The sequence below is a fragment of the Prorops nasuta genome, unplaced genomic scaffold (genome assembly GCF_024137725.1).
Source record: "Prorops nasuta isolate Cenicafe-Biocafe unplaced genomic scaffold, Cenicafe_Pnas_1.2 PNAS00010, whole genome shotgun sequence".
Classification (NCBI taxonomy): domain Eukaryota; kingdom Metazoa; phylum Arthropoda; class Insecta; order Hymenoptera; family Bethylidae; genus Prorops; species Prorops nasuta.
Genome location: NW_027116807.1, coordinates 3221155 through 3240789, shown reverse-complemented (window position 1 = coordinate 3240789; position 19635 = coordinate 3221155). Strand labels below are relative to the sequence as shown.

At 34.5% G+C, this 19635-nt stretch overlaps 2 protein-coding genes across 6 annotated transcripts; both read right to left on the bottom strand.

Moving 5' to 3' along the window:
• Window positions 1-5997: 5997 nt before the first annotated feature.
• Window positions 5998-16713, bottom strand: LOC136776664 (BUB3-interacting and GLEBS motif-containing protein ZNF207-like). 4 transcript variants are annotated; one of them, XR_010823118.1, is made up of 7 exons: window positions 16519-16713; window positions 15855-15981; window positions 15422-15786; window positions 14969-15305; window positions 14483-14840; window positions 13616-13686; window positions 10810-10948 (listed from the first exon to the last, which is right to left on the bottom strand). XR_010823118.1 is itself a non-coding variant. In XM_066732381.1 (7 exons), exons 1-6 carry the CDS (start codon window positions 16557-16559, stop codon window positions 13251-13253), a joined length of 1326 nt encoding a protein of 441 aa, XP_066588478.1. In that variant the 5' UTR covers window positions 16560-16713; the 3' UTR covers window positions 10813-10948; window positions 13214-13250. The 4 variants fall into 4 exon arrangements, 2 of the variants coding, with proteins under 2 accessions (XP_066588477.1, XP_066588478.1); XM_066732381.1 differs by lacking the exon at window positions 13616-13686 and adding an exon at window positions 13214-13348 and having other exon boundaries at window positions 10813-10948; XR_010823119.1 differs by lacking the exon at window positions 10810-10948 and adding an exon at window positions 13294-13348.
• A 344-nt stretch (window positions 16714-17057) lies between these two features.
• On the bottom strand, window positions 17058-19521 carry Cdc6 (Cell division cycle 6). Of its 2 annotated transcripts, XM_066732559.1 has the most exons (6): window positions 19392-19521; window positions 19003-19313; window positions 17972-18913; window positions 17702-17898; window positions 17609-17629; window positions 17386-17541 (listed from the first exon to the last, which is right to left on the bottom strand). In XM_066732559.1, the coding sequence occupies exons 2-6, from the start codon at window positions 19295-19297 to the stop codon at window positions 17524-17526; spliced, it is 1473 nt and encodes a 490-aa protein (XP_066588656.1). In that variant the 5' UTR covers window positions 19298-19313; window positions 19392-19521; the 3' UTR covers window positions 17386-17523. The 2 variants fall into 2 exon arrangements, with proteins under 2 accessions (XP_066588655.1, XP_066588656.1); XM_066732558.1 differs by having other exon boundaries at window positions 17058-17629.
• Window positions 19522-19635: the final 114 nt, after the last annotated feature.

The following is a 19635-nucleotide window of genomic DNA, read 5'->3' as shown; positions in this document are numbered from 1 at the left end:
ATAACCCCACGTCGAAACTTTCATACCTGAAAGTGCTCGACTTTTTATCAACATTTTCTCTTACCAGACACTATACTATTACATTAGTATAATAAAAATGTATAACAGAGCCGCCACCATTACAAAATCATTCAACCATGATATTCACTTTTCGGAAGTTCCTACCACATTTATAGCCTAATTTCATTTGTGATATCTCTCACCGAAACCTCCTATTTGCACCATGAATTTTTCAGCAAAATTGGAAAGGTTCGTCTCAGTAATTTTTAATGTCTTTCATCCGGTTTATACTTGCTACGTTTCTATATGACTATTTTCGTTCTCTATATGTATATGTTATCATGGTAAAGATAAGTCAAGTGGAGATTAATAAGTGTCGAATGTTTTAATTTACCTTAAGTAAAAGCGAAGGTCCTTCTTGCGTTGGACATAAAAAATAACGATGATACAGATATCAGCTATATGGGCTTTTATAATGAAACTAGGTGATTTGACCGATACGAAAGTCCTATCGTTATGATCGTCCTGAAAAGGATGAAATGTCGAAAGAAGCATTTTACATAATTAACATTTATCGCCTCTCTCTTGAAAGAAAAAAGAAATTTGCATGAAAAACGCCAAGTTTGCAATAAGCAATCATTGTCCATAGAGGAATTAGCATATTTGTAAATAAGCTATTGCTTACGACTGTTCCCACGATAAAATAGTTACTTTTTCTTTAAAATAAACTTTTCATCTATAAAGTAGACGAAATTTGCAGTCGTCAAAGCAATTTGGAAAAAATCGCTTCCGAATTGCTTATTAATTTCGTGATTCGCGCGACAAAGTGCGGGGATTTCTGTTATGATTTTTTCTCCGGACTTCATTTGGTCATCGTGAGTCATCGGCTTCCGGAAGAGTGACATCATTTTCCGAATAATTATGACCGTTCGCGTGGAAATTTGATCCTTCATTGCGAAAGTAGCACTTCCAACTTGTCAAGTGTATTCTAATATTAGTGCTTTGACATTTAGCTAATGAATCGAAAGTATACTATTGGGATAAAAGAAAGCCCGACGCCACTAGCCATACCGAAATTGCGAGCAAAGTTTTAATTATAGCGAATAACGCCAAGGTACCTATGTCGGACATCTGAAACGTCAAATTACAGTCCAACCAAATTTTTTGATGGAGCTGTAAGGTACAAAGAGTTTAATATAGGAAGTAACGTGAGTAGATTACTCTCTGCAGAAGCACGATCAATTATATAATATTGATTAGCATTCACGACAATGGGTATTGTGGTGTACCGTGGATATTCGATGGATTTTGTGGGTGCAGCTATGAAGGAAATGCATCGTTCTTATTGCACTTCTCTAGCCTTTACTATTATGCAATATATCACTGGAGAATGCTAATCACAATTATTCCTACGGTGAATCTTTAAAGCTTTGCTTTTCTTCCTTTTAAATACAACATTCCCATGGATTCTCTTAATAGATTCTCTTATGTCACTGATGTATTTTGTGCGCTGGTAAACAAATTATTAGTTATATATAGTAACCAATCATTATTTATAAATATATATATACTTATATGCTTCTAATATAAAGTTAAATTAATAACAGTGCCGAGCTATTTGTCGATGTACTGTAGTGATAATTTATTTAACTCTAATTATTCTTTCCCATGATTTCAACGCGTTACAATTACTGATAACAGACGAATTAGAATTTATTTAGCGAAACACTGGTTCTCTATTTATATATCATACCAGGATCTCTTTAATTTAATGTTAATTATTCACCACACGTGCCGTGTATTGCCATCGTGCAAATCCGACTTATAAATATATACAGATAATCTTAACTCTTGGCAATTAATTTTAAACATATAACTTAATTATAGAAACATAGCAGAAATAATTTAGATTTTTTACGAACATCAGTGACTTTTCTCATCATATAATAATAGTTAATCGATCGCAGAGTGAAAGGTTTATTTCCGGTATAGCTACAGGCAAACATATTTCTGCCGAGTTAATTATCCTTCTGTTATAATAGTTGAAAGAAATTTAATAACAAACATGCATGTATCTGATACATTGATATATGTAAAAAATAAATACAAAAATTGATCCTGATCTGTATATTTGAAGAAGAAGAAAAGGAGGAAATTTCGAGAGCAATAATTGAATATTATCCGTTGGAAAGAGGAACTGTGAACAGACAGAAAGGAGTGGAGCGAAGGAGGGGGTATATTTTTTCAGCCTTTTCAATCACGCAATATCTCCGGGAGAATTCTAAACCGCACGTTGAGTCAAGCCAGGCTAGGCGAAGCTAAAGCGGCCAGGTTAGAGCCACGCTGGTTGGGTATTACATGTTTTCGAGGTCGATTGGACAGCCCTGACTCGCCGAGAGTGCATTATGCCGCGTGCTTTCACTTTCGTGATCGCCAGAGTGGCGCAGCAAAACGCAGCGATACTTCAAAGGGAACCCAACGGTTCACCGGCAAAAATTTCCTTTCCTCACCCAGGAAAATCTCATCCGCCAACAATCTCGAGCAATATTATATCATATATCATTTCTCCCATACCATTCGTGTTACTTAGATCCCCCCAACGACTCCGGCTCAAACTCGTTTCTACCTCACTCTCCCCGAGATTGAATATTCATTCTCTCTGAAATTACGTTAAACCTTTTACTACTGCTCTTCCTAGCTTATCCCCACCCTTTTATATTAATTAAGTTTAACTTGCCATTTACAACAATGCATGTTTGGTGGAAATAGTGTCAAATGTAAATAAAGACACCACTTTAAAAACGATAAACGGAGCGAGAATGGCTCGACCGAAGTAATAATTCTAAATTTCAACAAGAATATCCTGAAGCACCTGCAGCCATCAAATAATACCTCGTCAATTAAGCAACGACGAAGCTTAATGGAGCAATAAGTGTTCCACGAACTGTTTCATTAACCTTGTCCAGCGGAATTTCATATTCATCAATAAAATATTTCACGTGTAGGAAGTGGAAATTGTAGTTAGGGCACACACAATTTCAACGATCATAGTCCTAATAACAATTAAAGCTTAATTATAATTTCAACGAGCAAACGTACGACGTTCAAGATTTTTATAAATTATTAAGTGTAATTATGGGTGAAAGAAATGGTGAAGACTTTAATAAGTAATTAGAGTTATTTGATAAAAGAGTTTTATAAATGGTAAAAAGAGTACAGTAATAGTTAGCGAGTATATAAGTGAAGAGTGTGCTGGTGGAAACGAAAGGACATCTGTGATTTTACTGAATTCCAAAGAGAAGGATGAGAAGAAGAAAAAGAGATTGTTTGTTATTGGAATGTAGTAGGTGAAAATAAACCGTGGATTCACCTTACCGTTCACCTGCAGTAACCCTGTGATCGATCGGTTGCCCCGATCACCTGAAGCCACGAATAGTCACAACCGCTTTACGCTCCTTTTCAAGATTTATCCTCTTGTCCTAACTCAGCCAAGTCTTCCAATTAAATTCAACAGCTAAGCGAAGGAATTACCTTCAGTCAATTTTTTCCTACTTTCATTAAAATAGGTCGCGTATTTATACTGAATCAATCTTACCATTTCAAGTTTACAAGCTCTGATTCGACCAAATTAGCTCCCAAGCAATCTCATTGAGTACAATCCAAAGTTTGATTGTCATGTTTCTCCAAGTTTCACAAAATTATTAAAAGATTTTATAAATATATTTCGTCGCAATTTTAATTTGATCATTATTTGTGCAATTTATTATTAATATTATAATATTAGTGTGGTTTTACAGTATGATCTTTGGATAAAATTTAAATATAAAGTGGCGAAAAATGTATGTATGTACAGCCAAAGCATTCATTTTAATTTGATGAAGTTTTGTCGAGCTGGCAGAAAAATTAGCGAGGGAATATTATTACTTAACGAGCTGAATTACAAGACACCAAGCAATTGTATTATTCGTAGACTTCTCTCTCTCTCTCTCTCTCTCTCTCTCTCTCTCTCCCCCCCCCCTCTCTCCCTCTCTCTTCCTCGCTTCTGTTAATACATCACATAAACACAGCAAAAACACGATAACTCCTAGCAAATACACATTTGTTATAATTGTCAAGTAGATGATTATAGTTTCAATTGTTTTATCCCCTCCGCTCTAACCAGAAATTACCAATGAAAACGTTTCTTTCCTATTCGGAAAAAAACGAGGTTTCTCTCTACTCAACTTCGCCTGCGATATTGTACCGATTTTTTTTATTACAAGGCTGAGTAAACTATTAACCGGTGACACACATGTAACTGTACGTTATTATCGTCACTGTTCCCAGTACTAAATTTAACGGAATAGGTGAAATTTTAAATTACATCGTTTCGTAACGCGGCACAAATACATTTCACTCTCTTCAATTAAACGCGATCTTCTTTTAGATCTACAATTGTTCAAAGTAATTTTAATGTCGGGAAGAATATTTTATTGCTCGTTAAAGTCAGCGGTATAAAATTTTTTTTGAAGTTAAACGAATTACTGCTTCAATTGTTTCCGAGTACTTGTAATAACAATAAATTAGGATAAATATAATAATACGAAATTTATGAGGTATATTTTTCTATCAAAAACAGGGTTCAAGTTATGTCAATCAGTTTAACTACTTTTTAAAAGTTCTTCCATGTACACCCGTGTATTTTTGTGCATTTTGTTGGACAATAATGCTATGTTATTTTCCAGAGTTCACTGACATGCTTCACAGAAATTCGTTGTCCTCGTTTCTTTAACAAATCGATACGTATCTCATTTTCTAATAATATCTAGAGCAGGAATAAATCATATATAAAGGATTAAATCATAATTTATCGAGCACTCTAAAAGCTACAGTGCAGAATCAAGCATTACGTTAAATTAATTATTTATTAAGTTTAGTGTTTTTGCTCATTTAGATGTCATAGCTGTTAAAAATCTATCATACTTACAATGAGTTTCTTCGTGTACAATTTGTTTCGTTAGCGTGCTATAATTTATGGAGCTGGGAAACAGTTTACGAATGGACACGAAGGTGTTTTATAGAACACTTGCGACCAATACCAATGTCAAGCACAGTGTCGAATTGATTAATGGTCGAGTAAAAATATTTCAACCAGTAAACTACTCGAATTTGACGAGCAAAAAAATTCTTCGGAAGCTTTGATCTAATTTTTTCAATAAACAGGACCTTCTTTCAACCACCATTGAAAGGAAATTTAAAGTGCATCCTTTATAACGATGACCTCGTTCATAGAAACTTGCAATTCACTGTAAACTGCAGTCGATTGTCCGTAGCTCCCTCATTAGAAATGCTAATGAATTCGAAATACAAATAGTTATCAACTGCAATGCAGTGAGCCCAAGTGTTAACAGTTGCATCGAGGGAATGAGTAAGTTGTGACATTGATAAATTTAATACTTTCAAGCAGCCTCAAGGAGGAATCCTGTAGTTTAACCTCACTGCTTTGTCACTGCAAGAGTATCATGTGTAGTAAGTCTCAAGCGTTGACACTGATCAATTCATTACTTTCGATAAAATATTTATTTACAAGCAAAAAGAATTGTTCGTAGGACGATAAAACTAGAAATAAAATTCTTTCACTGAGACATCGGTAACATGCCTGTAGCTCAGTGACAGATATTGCTAGTTTTAATAATCATTATAGTCGACCCAAAATTTCTTTTTGCCCAACATCGATTTCGTCAAATTGCAATTTGTCTAAATGGAAATGAAGGGTGAAATCAATCGAATGACCAAATACAAGAGACCCCACGATCGAAATCATCGTGTCCTTACGTTGATATATTTATTTAATTTGTAGATTGAATAATAACCACGGCTAATAGTGGCATTAAAATGATTAGACTGTGTATCGGAGTAACTTTTACTTTTAAAGTATAGCAACTTTGAAAATAGGCTTCAAAGATTACACGAAATTACCGGTGGATGATCTCGATCGCAGAGAGACTTTTACAAGACTTAATCAAAACAAATTATCTTTATTGACCAAATCAGTCGAGATTACACATGCGTGTTGCCTTCTATAGTGTCTTTTTTCTCCGTAGTTGGCTGAAAACAATATTGCTGTGGAGGGATTGGGTGAATATGCTTATACACGGTAGGTTCATAGAGAGACAAATATTAACATATCGCGTTCTACTAGCATTGTAAAGATCACTGACTAATAAATAAAGAATAAATATTTTTAGAGAGAGTTAACAATATATTAAGTTAGCGAATAGATAGGTGACATATTGTCATTATTAACCAATGGGAAACTGACAATTTAAGGGATATAAGAAAAGGATCCATCAAGCTGCTTAAATTAGAATTTCTTGAAGCAAAAGGGAAAATAGCAGAAAAGAGAGCTAAACGTGATTAACTCGAGAGAAATGGGAAAAGTCGAAGGATATTCCGGTCAAGAAACAAGGAAAGCCTCTTATAGCCATCGAGTTATTTCTGTTAATAAAGAGAGTAGTTGGCTTATCGTTCAGAGTAGTACAATGCAGAAAATTAGATTGAAAAATCGTGTGAGAAGAAAAGAAGGAATTCTAACGGACAATTATCTGCCTCTGTATCGAACCAAACCGTGTCATAGATATATTTACATATAAATATGAGTAGATTAGGATGACAAAGAGCAAACCATATTACCGGCTCTTTCGAGCAAAGCGACCCCCGTCGAGCGAATCGTGCATCCGCTATCACCAAGTATGAAAATATTATTAGTGTAAAAGGACGGGGAAATATGAAGGGATCCTTGCGCAACGTAAGATACGTATGTATCGAGATATACACACATAGCCAGCTAAGCATTCTACGAACAATCGAATTGTCAAACTGAGAGACAAGTGTATATTCAGTTTTTCTTTCTCTTTCCTTTTTTACTTTTATCATTTAACATTCCTTCAATTTCATTATTCGCTTATGCCTTTGATTCAGATAATGCAAAGAAAAATCAGTAACACTAGGAAAAGAAAGGATGTGTAAAATATTAAATTAGTTTGTCAATTTCACCATAAATATTTTAAAGTAATAATATGCATACCGTTTAAATAAGCTATTGTAAAATAAATTTAACATCTACGTGCTCTTAATTCTTTACAGCCAATCTTTCGAATAGCAAAATATTTACAATTAAAAATTTTATTTTATACTAATATACTATGTAATAATTGAATTGTTTTAGTTGTGTTTCTTTTAAGAATATCATTTACCTTTTCTCTCGTTTCGACGCTCCGATTCAATCCGTTTCGAGTCGGTTAATACATTTTATCCGCAACTGATTACCGTTTACGATTAATATTGTTTCTCGGTCCAGCCACGCGTCCATTGAGCCGAGACACAAATTATTCCAATAACCATCTTACCTTTACAAAATAATAACAATAATAAAATAAAAAAAAGAAACAAATAATAACGGTTGCTTGGAAAATACATGTACTCTGATAATTATCTGATCTTTCTGGAATTAGATTATCAATTTTTTCCTCGGACGGCTTTATACAACAAAATGCTAAAATTAAACTCGATTGAAGAAAAGGTAAAAGAGTCAATATATGCGCAAACGTACGATAAAAAATGTAGACAAATTCGTTCGAGCAAAAGAGCACGGAAGAGTATTGGTGAGTAATGTTGTTTGATCGGTATCTTTAAAGCACGTACTCAAGCACAGATTTCATTATTTGATTTACGCGAGCATTTGGTAAAAGAAAGATTTTGATTCGTCTTGACATTTTAATGAAAAATACAATGAACTCGGCTGAAGCGATGACATAAGCTTATTACCGATCGTTGCATAAGACCATCCAATTACAGATTAATTCAATCTGGGAACAAGATGGATATCTCGACTCTAGGACGGTAGGTCCAAACAATCGCCTGCCTTGAGGCAAGGGACCCTTAAGGTCCAACAGCGATGAGAGCTGTGATTGGTTGAAACAATATGTGGCTATCGCCCGCCATTCTGGGACGTTACACAATTTTATAATATCAATTCTTACAAAACAATAGCGTAAAATCCGTCGTGTTTAAGAGCACGCGTATACAGCCGATAAAATGGGACATCCCAGAAGAGCAGGCTACGCCCAATTTTTCGAGCTTTCCACAGAACGTCTTTATTCGAAACAGTCGATAATATGACACTCAATAAATAACAGAACTTCTACATGTCCAATTCTGTCATCAGATTGTCTTGCCGAATCTGGAGCTACCGAAATGTCATTAGTAAAACAAATTAAAGTGAATTTCCCAAAAATACAATTATTCTCAAAGACATATCACATGGTGAAATACTACTTGTCTATCATCTATTGTATACTATCATTAAGTATATATATTTATAGTATATATGTAGAAACAACGAGAGACAAAGAGTAGGAGAGAAGGTTTAAAATTAGAAAAAAGAGTAACGGATATAGAACGGAGCGGAAGCTGATTCGGAAAGACAATCCCTGAAAATAAAGTATAATAATAATAACGATGCGTAGTTTTAGGTACGTACACGTTTGGTATCGCACGGTATGCTGTTTCATTTTTGTCGGAGTATAAGTTGGAAGTCGAATGAAAGAAGAAACAAACAGGGTGCCTACTGAGGCGAATTTTTTGTATGGGTGGTTCCTGTCGGCACCCCCATTTTACACACACACACACACACACACCATTCCCCTCTCCCACCTTTCCCATCTTGCCCATTGCATTTTCACTTTTCTATCTCTTTGTTCTGTTCTGTTCTGTTTACTTCTAGTGATTATCAGTATTCAACGTATTTACAAATTTTGCTTGGAGCTCTTCCTGCACCATCTTCGCCACACTTTCGCTATATTTCGTGTCGACTTCGTTTCTGAAAGCATGAAATTATAAAAAGATCGTGCTTTGTTGTTAGAATATTTTTCTCCCTTCCCACGGATGAAACGTCGAGTCACAGCGGTCCACAATGGAATGAATGGCTATCGCGTAACAATTAAAAAACTGTATCAATTGCCATTCATGGCATTCTAGACCGAGCGCCTATGATTCAGATATTAATTTAGTTGTTGTGTTGCAGCAAGCAGAAAATATACGTTGATAACACATCTAAATTATATTATTATTTTCTATCAACTTAAATTTAGAGTTGTAATTTCTATCAATAGACACCCTGAATTATAGTCAAGTGAATTAAAAGAAGAGAAATAGATAGACAGACTGATAAAGAAGAGGATAATTTAGGATAAGGCTAGAGAGAAACTAGAAGTATGTAGAGTAAAGAGAGGGGGGGGGGGGGAATTGTTTGCTGGTTGGGCAGGATTAAAATTACCTTGTCCAATTGTGGAGTTTGCAGAATCTAAGCCTTTCTTTTATCTAAGCCCCTTGAAATCATTCACAAGGTCAGAGTGTGCTAAGAGAGAAGCGATTAATACGATTATAATGTGATATGGTACGTAAACAACGGATTCCTCCACGATCGGAAAATATCAGGTGATTAGGAAAAAGCGAGGAAAACGGCGTGAGTCGAGTGTAGAGAGAACGGGTGACCGTCACTATGAGCACCCTCCGTACTTACCACTCACTCATGTGTCGCCAACGTGTTCCCCTTGCAAAGGAAGGGACTTTCTTGGTCGAGTCGATTCTATTATAGACCAAACCAATCAATTATTATGTATCAGTGACTTTCATCTACCTTTTAACTTATCAATTGCATATCGTAAAATCTTTCTCAATTTAATTCATAATAATCGCTAAACTTCTCCATTATCCAGAGATTCACTGTAGCAATAAATCAACTCGACCTAATTTTTTAACAAAATAAAATGTTCGACAAACTAACCTGAGGCAGCATTACCTTCACACTGCGGCTAGAAATTCCAACATTTTTATCACTACGTTCAATACGCAATTATTGAAATCAATGTGTATTAATATTTTACAGAATATTTAAAGTGTTGCAATATAATAAATAGTGTCAGCAAATACATCAATGATATCTAAGGCTCATTTAGAATCTGATAAATGAAACAAAAGATCTGTCAACGATGTCATTTGAGTCTACTCGATGTAATAAGAGTAATAAGTGCCTTGGCTACGTTAATCATAAACATTGGAGTGGCATACATTGTTTGATAAAAAATAATCCTATCTAGCTGCAGCGTGAAGCGCTACCTATTTACACGATCGGGTCTCTCCAAGAGAACACTGGTACAGAGGCTACGAGTAGACGAGTGGAAACGATCCTCTTTAGCCACAATTCTTATCCAATCTTATCACGATCTTTTGCGTCCAAGCAGAATAACATTGGCTTTTCAGATGACTTTTCCAAATGAAAGCTTAAGAGAATCATTCTTTGCTATTATTGCACTTATCAAACTATGCTTGGCAATTTTTCACCATTGTAATTTCATCGCTAGCCATTATAATTCTAATCGAGTGTTAATAAGAAGCGATCAAACTCGAGATACGCGTGTAAGATTTGTAGTACCAGGAATACTTGTAAGGTCTAAAGTACCCGAGCATTATTTAAAAATTACTTATTTTAATTCTTCAAAGCCATTTGATGGATCGTTTCCACTGCATCCGGCAGCGCTCTCGGGCAGGGTGTGCCGTGTTTTGTAGCAATAGAATAAAAAAAACAAAGATTTTGCTAACTTCGTGTAAACTTTGTGGGAGAGGATGCATCAAGTGCAGGCGCGGCCGAGATCGACGAAGTATGTCCACGCGATTTTGGGTAATTAGCGTGTGGTGGCTCTTCATCGAGTAGTTGATGGTCCGTACCCTAATGAGATTTAGGGGCGGGCCCAAAGCACAAAGTGCAACGGCGGATTGGGCCCGTCCATGGGAGGCGATCATCTAAATCGAGGATGCATCATTGGAGCCAGCATTGGAGCACCGGGGAATCCCATTGGAGCTGCGAATGCCGGATGCATAGCACCTGGTGGCAACGCTCCTATCATACCTGCAAAACATAAACACTCATTAGCATAATCCACGCAATATCGACTTTCAATAGCTGATACCAGCACAATGTTCAAGTTTCTGCCTCATCACATATATATTATATAAATCAGCCTTCAAATATACTTACATTCACTGTGCATTATATGATTATGTTATTACGATTTACAATATTATTCAATTTTCTCTCTTTAAACTTTAATACTTAATTTTCTACATGTAATTGTCTCTTTTACACGTGTTGCATTCTCCAGATGAAACGCTGATTGCGACGTGAAATTGAAATTACTTTTTTTTTTACAGTATTTTAATTATTTAAACTGTAGCTGCGAATTACACACATTGTTAAAATAATCTACTATTATGATTTAACGTAGATATAGTTTAGACGCATTTAGGTTTCTTTAAATAATAAAAAAAAAGTTGACTGACAACCGTTATAGAATTTATTCCAGACAATGTAAATTCAGCGACATGAATGATGTTTGATTTAAGAGAATATATAAAAGATTTAAACATTTGCTCGGCAAGTTCCGCTTTTCAAGAAAATCCGATACTAACTAGATTGCTGTATTTAAGATTTAATTGGAGCTCTTCTATGCTCAACTAATCTCTATTCTGAGCCAGTTAAAATTATTTTATCATAGCATATTGATATTAAGGACACGGTAAAATTTAATTAGCTTCTAAAGGCGCAACAATGTTATCTGATGCGAGAAATGTTGAAACACGGCTGATATTAGGGCTACTTCGATATTCCTAGTCTTATTCAATAGCAGATCACCTAAAATCTACCTATTAAAATCGTTAATACGAATGATCAAACTATAAGGAATTCAGCTGAGCATGCACAGTGCGGCATATGCAGTACAAGTCACAACAAACTGACAAAGGTGCTACCACACAAAACCTCACACCATACAAAAACTCCGAAAAACTGATTCTTCAAAGGGTATAATCGACTGCCAGCCGACTTTTGTACATTAATCAATGAATTCTTAGCTCAAAGTTCAACCACTAACTCTTGAATTGAAGAAATCAAAGCAAACCTGACGCATTGCCACAATCTATTGTTAAAAAGCGTGTAATCAAATAAATTTATCACTAATTATTTCTTTACTCTTATCTGGCGTATGATTCGAGCTGAATTTTAGTTACGATTGGCCGAACTGCTAATGAAACAAACTGAAAAGGACATTAAAACGTAAAGACGAGTAGAGCGAATAGGTTTGAAAACGACCCTATTTACTCACATCACGTTTAATTTATTTTCGTTTCAGTTTTTTCTTTTTTTTTCATTCAAATAATTTATATTTAACGAAGTAACGTGACATATCATTTACATACTGTCAGTTTGTAATCAACTACGACACAGAAACTATGTTATGGTGTGAGGAAAAGGATACTTTACGTTCGCTCTTGTTGCAATATTAGTCTTAGTTTTAAAAAAAGACTATACCAATGTAAAAGTACAAGATTATTGTTACACATAGTCCCTTCCCTCTTTTATATACATATAAAATTTCTCGTTAACTGTGCAAACAGCATTTTCTAAGCCATCTGCGATCAAATCAAATAGCTACAGATAGATATTCATAATCAAACTTTAAAGAATATAACATTATTCGTTTCGTTTAGAAACATTGGTTGTTTTAAAGTTTGATAGTGAATACCAACGTCTGGTTAAAATAAGTAAAAATGTAAAAAAGTTCTTTAGCTTACAGTGAGAAAGAAGGAAGGAACACAGCTGATATTGAAATAATTAATGCATATCAGTATTTTAGAACAACTTCGAACGCTTGACAGTACCGTGCCCAAAGAAGCGATTTCTTCACTACTGTATTACAACACCAGGAAGTCAAGCTATATTGGATAATATGTGAGAAACAAGATGATAACACGATTGGTGAGATAATGGCAAAGTGAATTATAATAAGAGTTTGCTTAAATTGATACATCGCAAATAGAGATTAACAGAACGTAAGGAAAAACAATAAAAAGTAAAAGTCAAAAAGCGGCCGAGCGGCCTAAAGTAAGATAGTCCGGCAATGTCTCTTCAAATTTAGTACAACAACAGACAGAATCAAGAAAAAAATATATATATATATATGTATATCGATAAGACGAAAAGAACGAGATAAAAGCAAAGAGAAGAAAAAAGAATCCGTATTGTTATCTATGGAAAGAATTAACAAGCAGTTTAAGTGTAGTCGCGAAGTCAGAATATAAATGCAAGAATCTAGAGGTATAATCGAGTTCCTGATACCGGATATAGTTTATAGTACAGAGAAGGGGGTAGCATTTCACGTCCAAAAAGTCGTGATGTGTCCAAAATCAAAGTGTAGCTGTCCGCCGTCGGAGAAATCAGAACAGATGCGATTTTGTTGGCCGCTCGACCCACCTGCCCAGTAATAATCATATAAATATACAAAAATAGTTATAAGTTTAATTATATGGCAGTGATGTGGCAATAATAATAATAATAAATAACAATAACTGTAATAATAATAATGGTAATAATAATATTAATGTAAATTAATTAATCAATAATTATAAATAGATAATACATATGTTTATAGTATGTATATATATATTTATTTATATATATATATATATATGTATAGAGAGAGAGGCCTGCTGGCGCACATGCTATTTGCTAAAGACCAACCTTGTTGCACTTGTATAAAAGACATTTGATTTTAGAGAAACCAGACTGCGATCAAGGAGTGACTGGGCGCCCTGCAAACGCACCGTTAAAACTTAAACGTACGAGACACCTTGTGATCGGTTCTGATGTTATGATGGATCCTGATTGCTAATCAAGTTAAAACATTTTTCCCCTTCGTCTCTTTTTTATTCTCCCTTAACACGCAAGTATGTCTTGCATACTCCACTACTTTATCTCCCCCTCCTTTCTTCCAACCCCCATTCAAAAGCATTAATGTCTACCTTGCAAATCTCATTCATTCTGTGTTATCATAGATTCCTAGCCAATGCTTAATAAAAAAAAATTAATTTTGTGAAAATGCGCACGCGTGCGCGTGTTTAAAAAGGGTTTCAGGGAGTTGGACGAGGAACTGATAAAGACTAAATGATACAAATGACGAATAGGCGAAGAATAGTGCAGAAAATCACGTATCGTGTTACCAATGGAATTGATTTCTTTTTAATCTTTTTGTGTTTCTTGAGGTAGCTTATAATTCAGCTAAACTTTGGCGCAATATTTCTTCAATTTCCATTAGAAATACGAAATAATAACTGATTCTGACAATACATATAGTAACAAATCGAGTACTCTTATGAGGATAAAAATAAGATTTGAAAAAACAAATATATCAAGTAATTAGGTGTATTTAAATAACTACATTGTATGATATATAACTCTATGCTTATTCTTCCCAATGGATAGCGAGCTAATTAATGATAATTGGTATGGGGGATAAAGTTAATCAAATATTGAAATTAGAGGCTTAAGTTTTAGGGAAAATAAATTGGAATTGGCTATGATTTGATTAAATTGGTTTAGTGGACTTACCTGGAGGAAGGCCCATGGGGGGCGGACGCATCATGTTACCTCCATGAATGAGAGCTGGTGCAGCCAATGTCATCGTAGGTCGCATTAAAGGAGCCATTAGAGCGACCGAGCTGACAGGCATTGCAGCTGATGCAGGTACCATCACGGCTTGCGCCGGTCTAGGAAATCGTTGCTGTTGCTGGAGAACGCTCAAAGCCGCCTGCTGTCTTTGCTGTTGATCTTGAAATGCTGCTACATTTGCTGCTGCTTGTTGCTGTTGCTGCAATGCAGCTGCTTGCTGATTTGCTTCTGCCTGACCTGACCGAGATTCCTCTGTCTGCCTACGCTGGTACTTTGGTAATCTCGCTCGAATCTCTTCCTATATATATAAAAAATCACACTAAATCCATTCATTGCTTCGGGCTTCTTATTTAATACTACTTAACTTCTGGTAATTTATATTAAAAGTTTCATTACAGTATTTAAATAAATTAACCACATGCTTACTAAGCTGAGATCTTCTGGAGGATGTATAATTTTACTAGTTGCTCCAGTTGTTGCGATAAGATTAACTTTTTGGTCACTACCCAGATTAGTATTACCCGCAGCACTATTATCTGCTCCACTATAAGCAGGGAATGTTGGTTTTACTGGTCCAATAGAACCACCAGCAATCGACGTTATTGGCTTAAAATCTGCTCCCAAGGGAGTAGAAGCTGCAGTTGATGATATTGAACTAGAAACAGATATAGCACTAGGGAACAATGGCCTCGTTGGTGGCATCGAAGTACTTGACACAGGAGGCTGCAATCCTGGTGGCATACCTGGCATTCCAGGCATCATACTATATAAAATAGAAATTATTATTTAATGCATTATATATGTTATACATCTTCTTCTTTACTTACATTATTAAGAATATTTAACATTCATAGAATACAAAATATTTATATCACTTACCCAGGTCCCATGAAAGGAGGTCCTACTGGACCCATATGTCCCATCATAGGATGCATAGGCGGTGGAAATTGACTCATTGGTGGCATACCAGGATGAGTTGCCATTCCTGGCATCACGTTTGGCAACATATTCGAGCCAGCTGGTATTGCTCCAGGAGCAGAACCTAATAAACCCTCTGGTTTTGCCTTTTTTTGTACTGGCTCATCTTCGCCAGAGCTTGGTGACCCAGGTCTACCACCGTTTCTTTGCCTTTCATGCTCCTTAGCATCGTTTGGTGGAATACCTTCCATTCCATATATTTCTATTTCAATATTACTACGGTTAGGTAATGAATTTGGTACTTTATCTATCGCCTCCTTATGTACCTTTAAAAAACAATATTTACATACAAAGCAGTTAAGAGGAGATTATGCAAATTAACTCATTAATGTACCTGCATGCAATGTATGCTCAGCCCTGGCCCTGTATATAATTTTTTATGACAAATATGACACTTAAAATGCTTAGCTTTTTGATGCTGAATAAGAATTTTTTCATCTTCAAATTCTCGGTTGCAATACCTAAGAAACTTATGTTAAGGAAATTTCTTATGTCCTTCAGTTTCAGACTATATTACTTAACTTATCACTAGTTAAACAAGAGCTGATATATAAAATCGTATAGCTTCTATGGATATAACATATGTTAAAAAGCTTTTTATTATTTTTTTCATTCTTTTATAAATTACAGGTTAATCCATGTGGTTAATTAAAACAAAATAAGAAAAGCTGACCTTTAATAAAACATTATTTATGCAGATAAATCTTGTTCTCCATTTAATTCGAAATACAAGTCGTCAACATTAACGGTATCGATCCCCTAAAGAATGCTAACCCCCTTAACTGCAGCAAACGATTTCTCAAAGATTTATAAAATAGGTCAACAAAAAATACAAAAAAGATACTTATGTCGCCCTAATTTTTTAAAACTCCGATTTTTCAAGAGAACAAAATCATTTTTAGATTTATTTCGATAACCATTGTATATTGTGAGTGATTCAGTCTAAAAATATAGTTACGTAAAAAATAATTCTGTCATTAGTTTTTCGTAAAGGATACCAGCACCAGGGTCTCGACTGCTTCTTCTTCTTACGTCCCATTATTCACGAAATATTTGATAAAAAACTAACTAAAATACAAATATGTCGATTAATATGATGTACGATTTCTGTAGCGCAGTAGCAGAGGTAGTAGCGGTAGTAGCCAGAAATGCCAGAATCCTCTTTGGTATCTAGCCAGCCAGCCAGCAGTGCAGTCTCACACATGCACGTAACTCTACTCCAACGCACAAGCACACAACACACATATAAAAACTGATATTGCAAATGGCCGAGCTACCTCTTCCGTTTATACCGGAAACTATTAAAAGAGATTCGAAGCGGCTCTTTTCTCGGACTTTAAACATTAAAACATTTATTCAATTAAACAAATTAATGCTTAAAAATATTTATTCTCTTTTTATCGCAATTAAATTAAATATATGTATAACAAACATATAGTCACATCATTTGTTAAAAACTCCGCATTAATTTCTACTAAAATTACTTATTCGTTAAATATATTTTTATTATTAACAAAAAGCGTGTCTTAACATTTCTTATCACTAGAATTAGTGTATTGATTATAAATCTATTTCTTCAAAAAAATAACTAAAAAAGGTTTAAGGTATTAAGCACCAAATCAATTGTAACTAATGTAATTTAACAATGAAGGCGCTGAAAACATGATTAAAAATATGATGAAGTGCGATTATTAATACATAATGCAAGTCAATACTTATATTAATTAAAAATACAGAGTTTCTTGACATTAAATAAAATTTTATCCTAATATACTTTTGGCTGTATTTCATTTGATGTTTCAAAAGCTTCAAGTGTAAAATATGTACTACATAACTTACTTATAAGAAGCATTGCAAACATTAAATGGACTAAGTCTAAAGGCACTTTGTATCATTCACAATCTCTGCTAGCATACATTTATCTTGCATCGCAGCATCTACTTCTTCTTGATCCCATTGTAAATTGATTTTTTTGAGGCGAGGTTCTTTCTTACCAAATAATTTCACAGCTCCGCGAGTTTCTATCAACGAGCATAAGTTAACAAATTCGGAAATATCAACTGCATGTATATTACGCTTTTGACATACCTTCTTATAAACTTCATGTAACTGAAAAGTAATACAATTAATCTAGTTTATTAGTTATATGAAAGTTTATACAATAATTAATATAACATATACCTTGCCAATGGTGACATCCTTATTTCTACCTTTATTAAGTATTAATAACAATGAACATAGTAACAACTTTTGTTGTAAAGGAAAAGTACCCTCTTCATCAACAAAATGTTGAACTCCACCATATACAGTGTTCAGCACAGACAGAACTTCCTTAAGATCAACTGACTTTTCAGGTACCACAGATTTTTTAGGACTTCCTACAATTTGTAAATCCAATTATTTACAAGTATTTCAAATAAAATATTTCAGTTTGATATAATTTTTCTTTACCATTATTACTAGATGGTTGTAGAATCTGTGATGTCTTTTGCAGTTCCACAACTTCTACAACTCTCCTACTAATATCCAAAACAGTTCTGATATCACCAGAAATAGCAGCAACTTTGCTTGCTAACATCTGTATGGCATTTCGAGTAAAAATGTCAGCTGCATTTGCTTCATTCAGTCTTTCAGAAATAATATTTATTATTTGTTGTTTAGTATAAGGTGCAAAATGCATTAACTTTGGCTTCAAATCACACCTTCCTTGAAGTCGGGGTAACATTCTGTCAGTTAAATCTAAAGCATTTGCAATGCCAATTAAAATCAATTTAGAATTTTTAAGTGATGGCCACTCAAATATTGAATATAACACCACCTGTTTTTTACTATCTAATTCATCAATTTCATCTAAAATTAATAGAAGCATTTTATGCCTTGAGACTAAATATTTTTCTACTGCTGCTTTTGCAGTTTTTTCTGTTACTTTTGTAGTTTCTTCTGTTACTTTTATATTTAATTCTTGTATAATTTTTCCATAAATTGTACTAGCTGATTTCATAGTGGTACAGTTTATATAAACTGTATTAATTTTTTTTTTAAATTCTGGCAATTGCATGACTTTAGACAATAATGCAGTTTTACCAGTACCAGGAGGACCTGACACATAAAGAGATCCAGATCTATTATTCTTTAAGTGTTCTCCAATAAACTCTTTTAATTCGTTTAATTCTGTTTCTCTACCAGGTAAATTTGTTGGAACAGAACTGTGTAATGCTTTACGAGCATTACAGTATCTGTTATTAGGAAATAGACACCTTGGTGTTAACTTTTCTTCCTTGTCATCAGAAGAATCTAAGTTCAACTTATTTATTAATGTTGATGGAGTAACTGGGGTTGAAGGTAATACCAATGTTTGACTTTTCTTTAGTTTTGGAGGTGTTGAGTCATGGCCTATTGATACAAAAACAAAACATATATATTGCAATAAACTGAATTATATTATTAACAGTTAAAATAGTAACTTTATTTAATAGGTGTACCTCCTGAATCACTATGTTTCCTTTGTCTACTTATACTAGATTTGTTGCTCTTCAATGTCCTCTCAGATGATAATGAATTGTTACATGCTTTCCAGAGGTTTTCAGTATCAGAATCTGACTCTGACTCACTGCTGCTTAAAGTCATAAGTTTTTTAACCGTTGGTACATATTTATGTGGAGTAAGTTTTTTAGCAGTTGCATGGGTAAAATCCTCTGTTTTAATATCTTCCTTTTTTGAATAAAAAGAACACTTCTTTCTTATATTAAACGGAATTGTCGTTTGGACACTTGTCATTTTGCAATGTGGATATCTACAAACAAAACCAAGCTGTTAAAAGTTAATAATTTTAATTATAAATGGACTATTAATAATTTCAATAGAATCTCACCGTTTTAAAGATATAAATTCCGCTCTTATAAAAAATATTTCACAACTGACGACTGACGAGGCTACAAATTACGACTGAGGCAGCTGGCAAGCGGTTTAGGCCAGTTTAGTTAGGCTGGCCTCTATTCTTTGGTTATCATTTTTCGCGGGAATCTACTACGGGAAACAATTTAGGTTGCATTCCGTTTGTCAGCACGATCAGCACCGTCGTCAGCACTATCGAAAGGTGTATGTGGCGCCATCGT

Coding starts and splice junctions, on each gene's coding strand:
- LOC136776664 (XM_066732380.1), bottom strand. CDS start 16,559: ATGGGACGTAAGAAGAAGAAGCAGTCGAGACCCTGGTGCTG. Junction 15,982..16,518: donor CAGTCGAGACCCTGGTGCTG/GTATCCTTTACG, acceptor TAAGTTTCTTAG/GTATTGCAACCGAGAATTTG. Junction 10,949..14,482: donor CCCCATGGGCCTTCCTCCAG/GTAAGTCCACTA, acceptor TATGTTTTGCAG/GTATGATAGGAGCGTTGCCA.
- Cdc6 (XM_066732558.1), bottom strand. CDS start 19,297: ATGACAAGTGTCCAAACGACAATTCCGTTTAATATAAGAAAGAAGTGT. Junction 17,899..17,971: donor ACAACCATCTAGTAATAATG/GTAAAGAAAAAT, acceptor TACAAATTGTAG/GAAGTCCTAAAAAATCTGTG. Junction 17,630..17,701: donor AGGATGTCACCATTGGCAAG/GTATATGTTATA, acceptor ATTACTTTTCAG/TTACATGAAGTTTATAAGAA.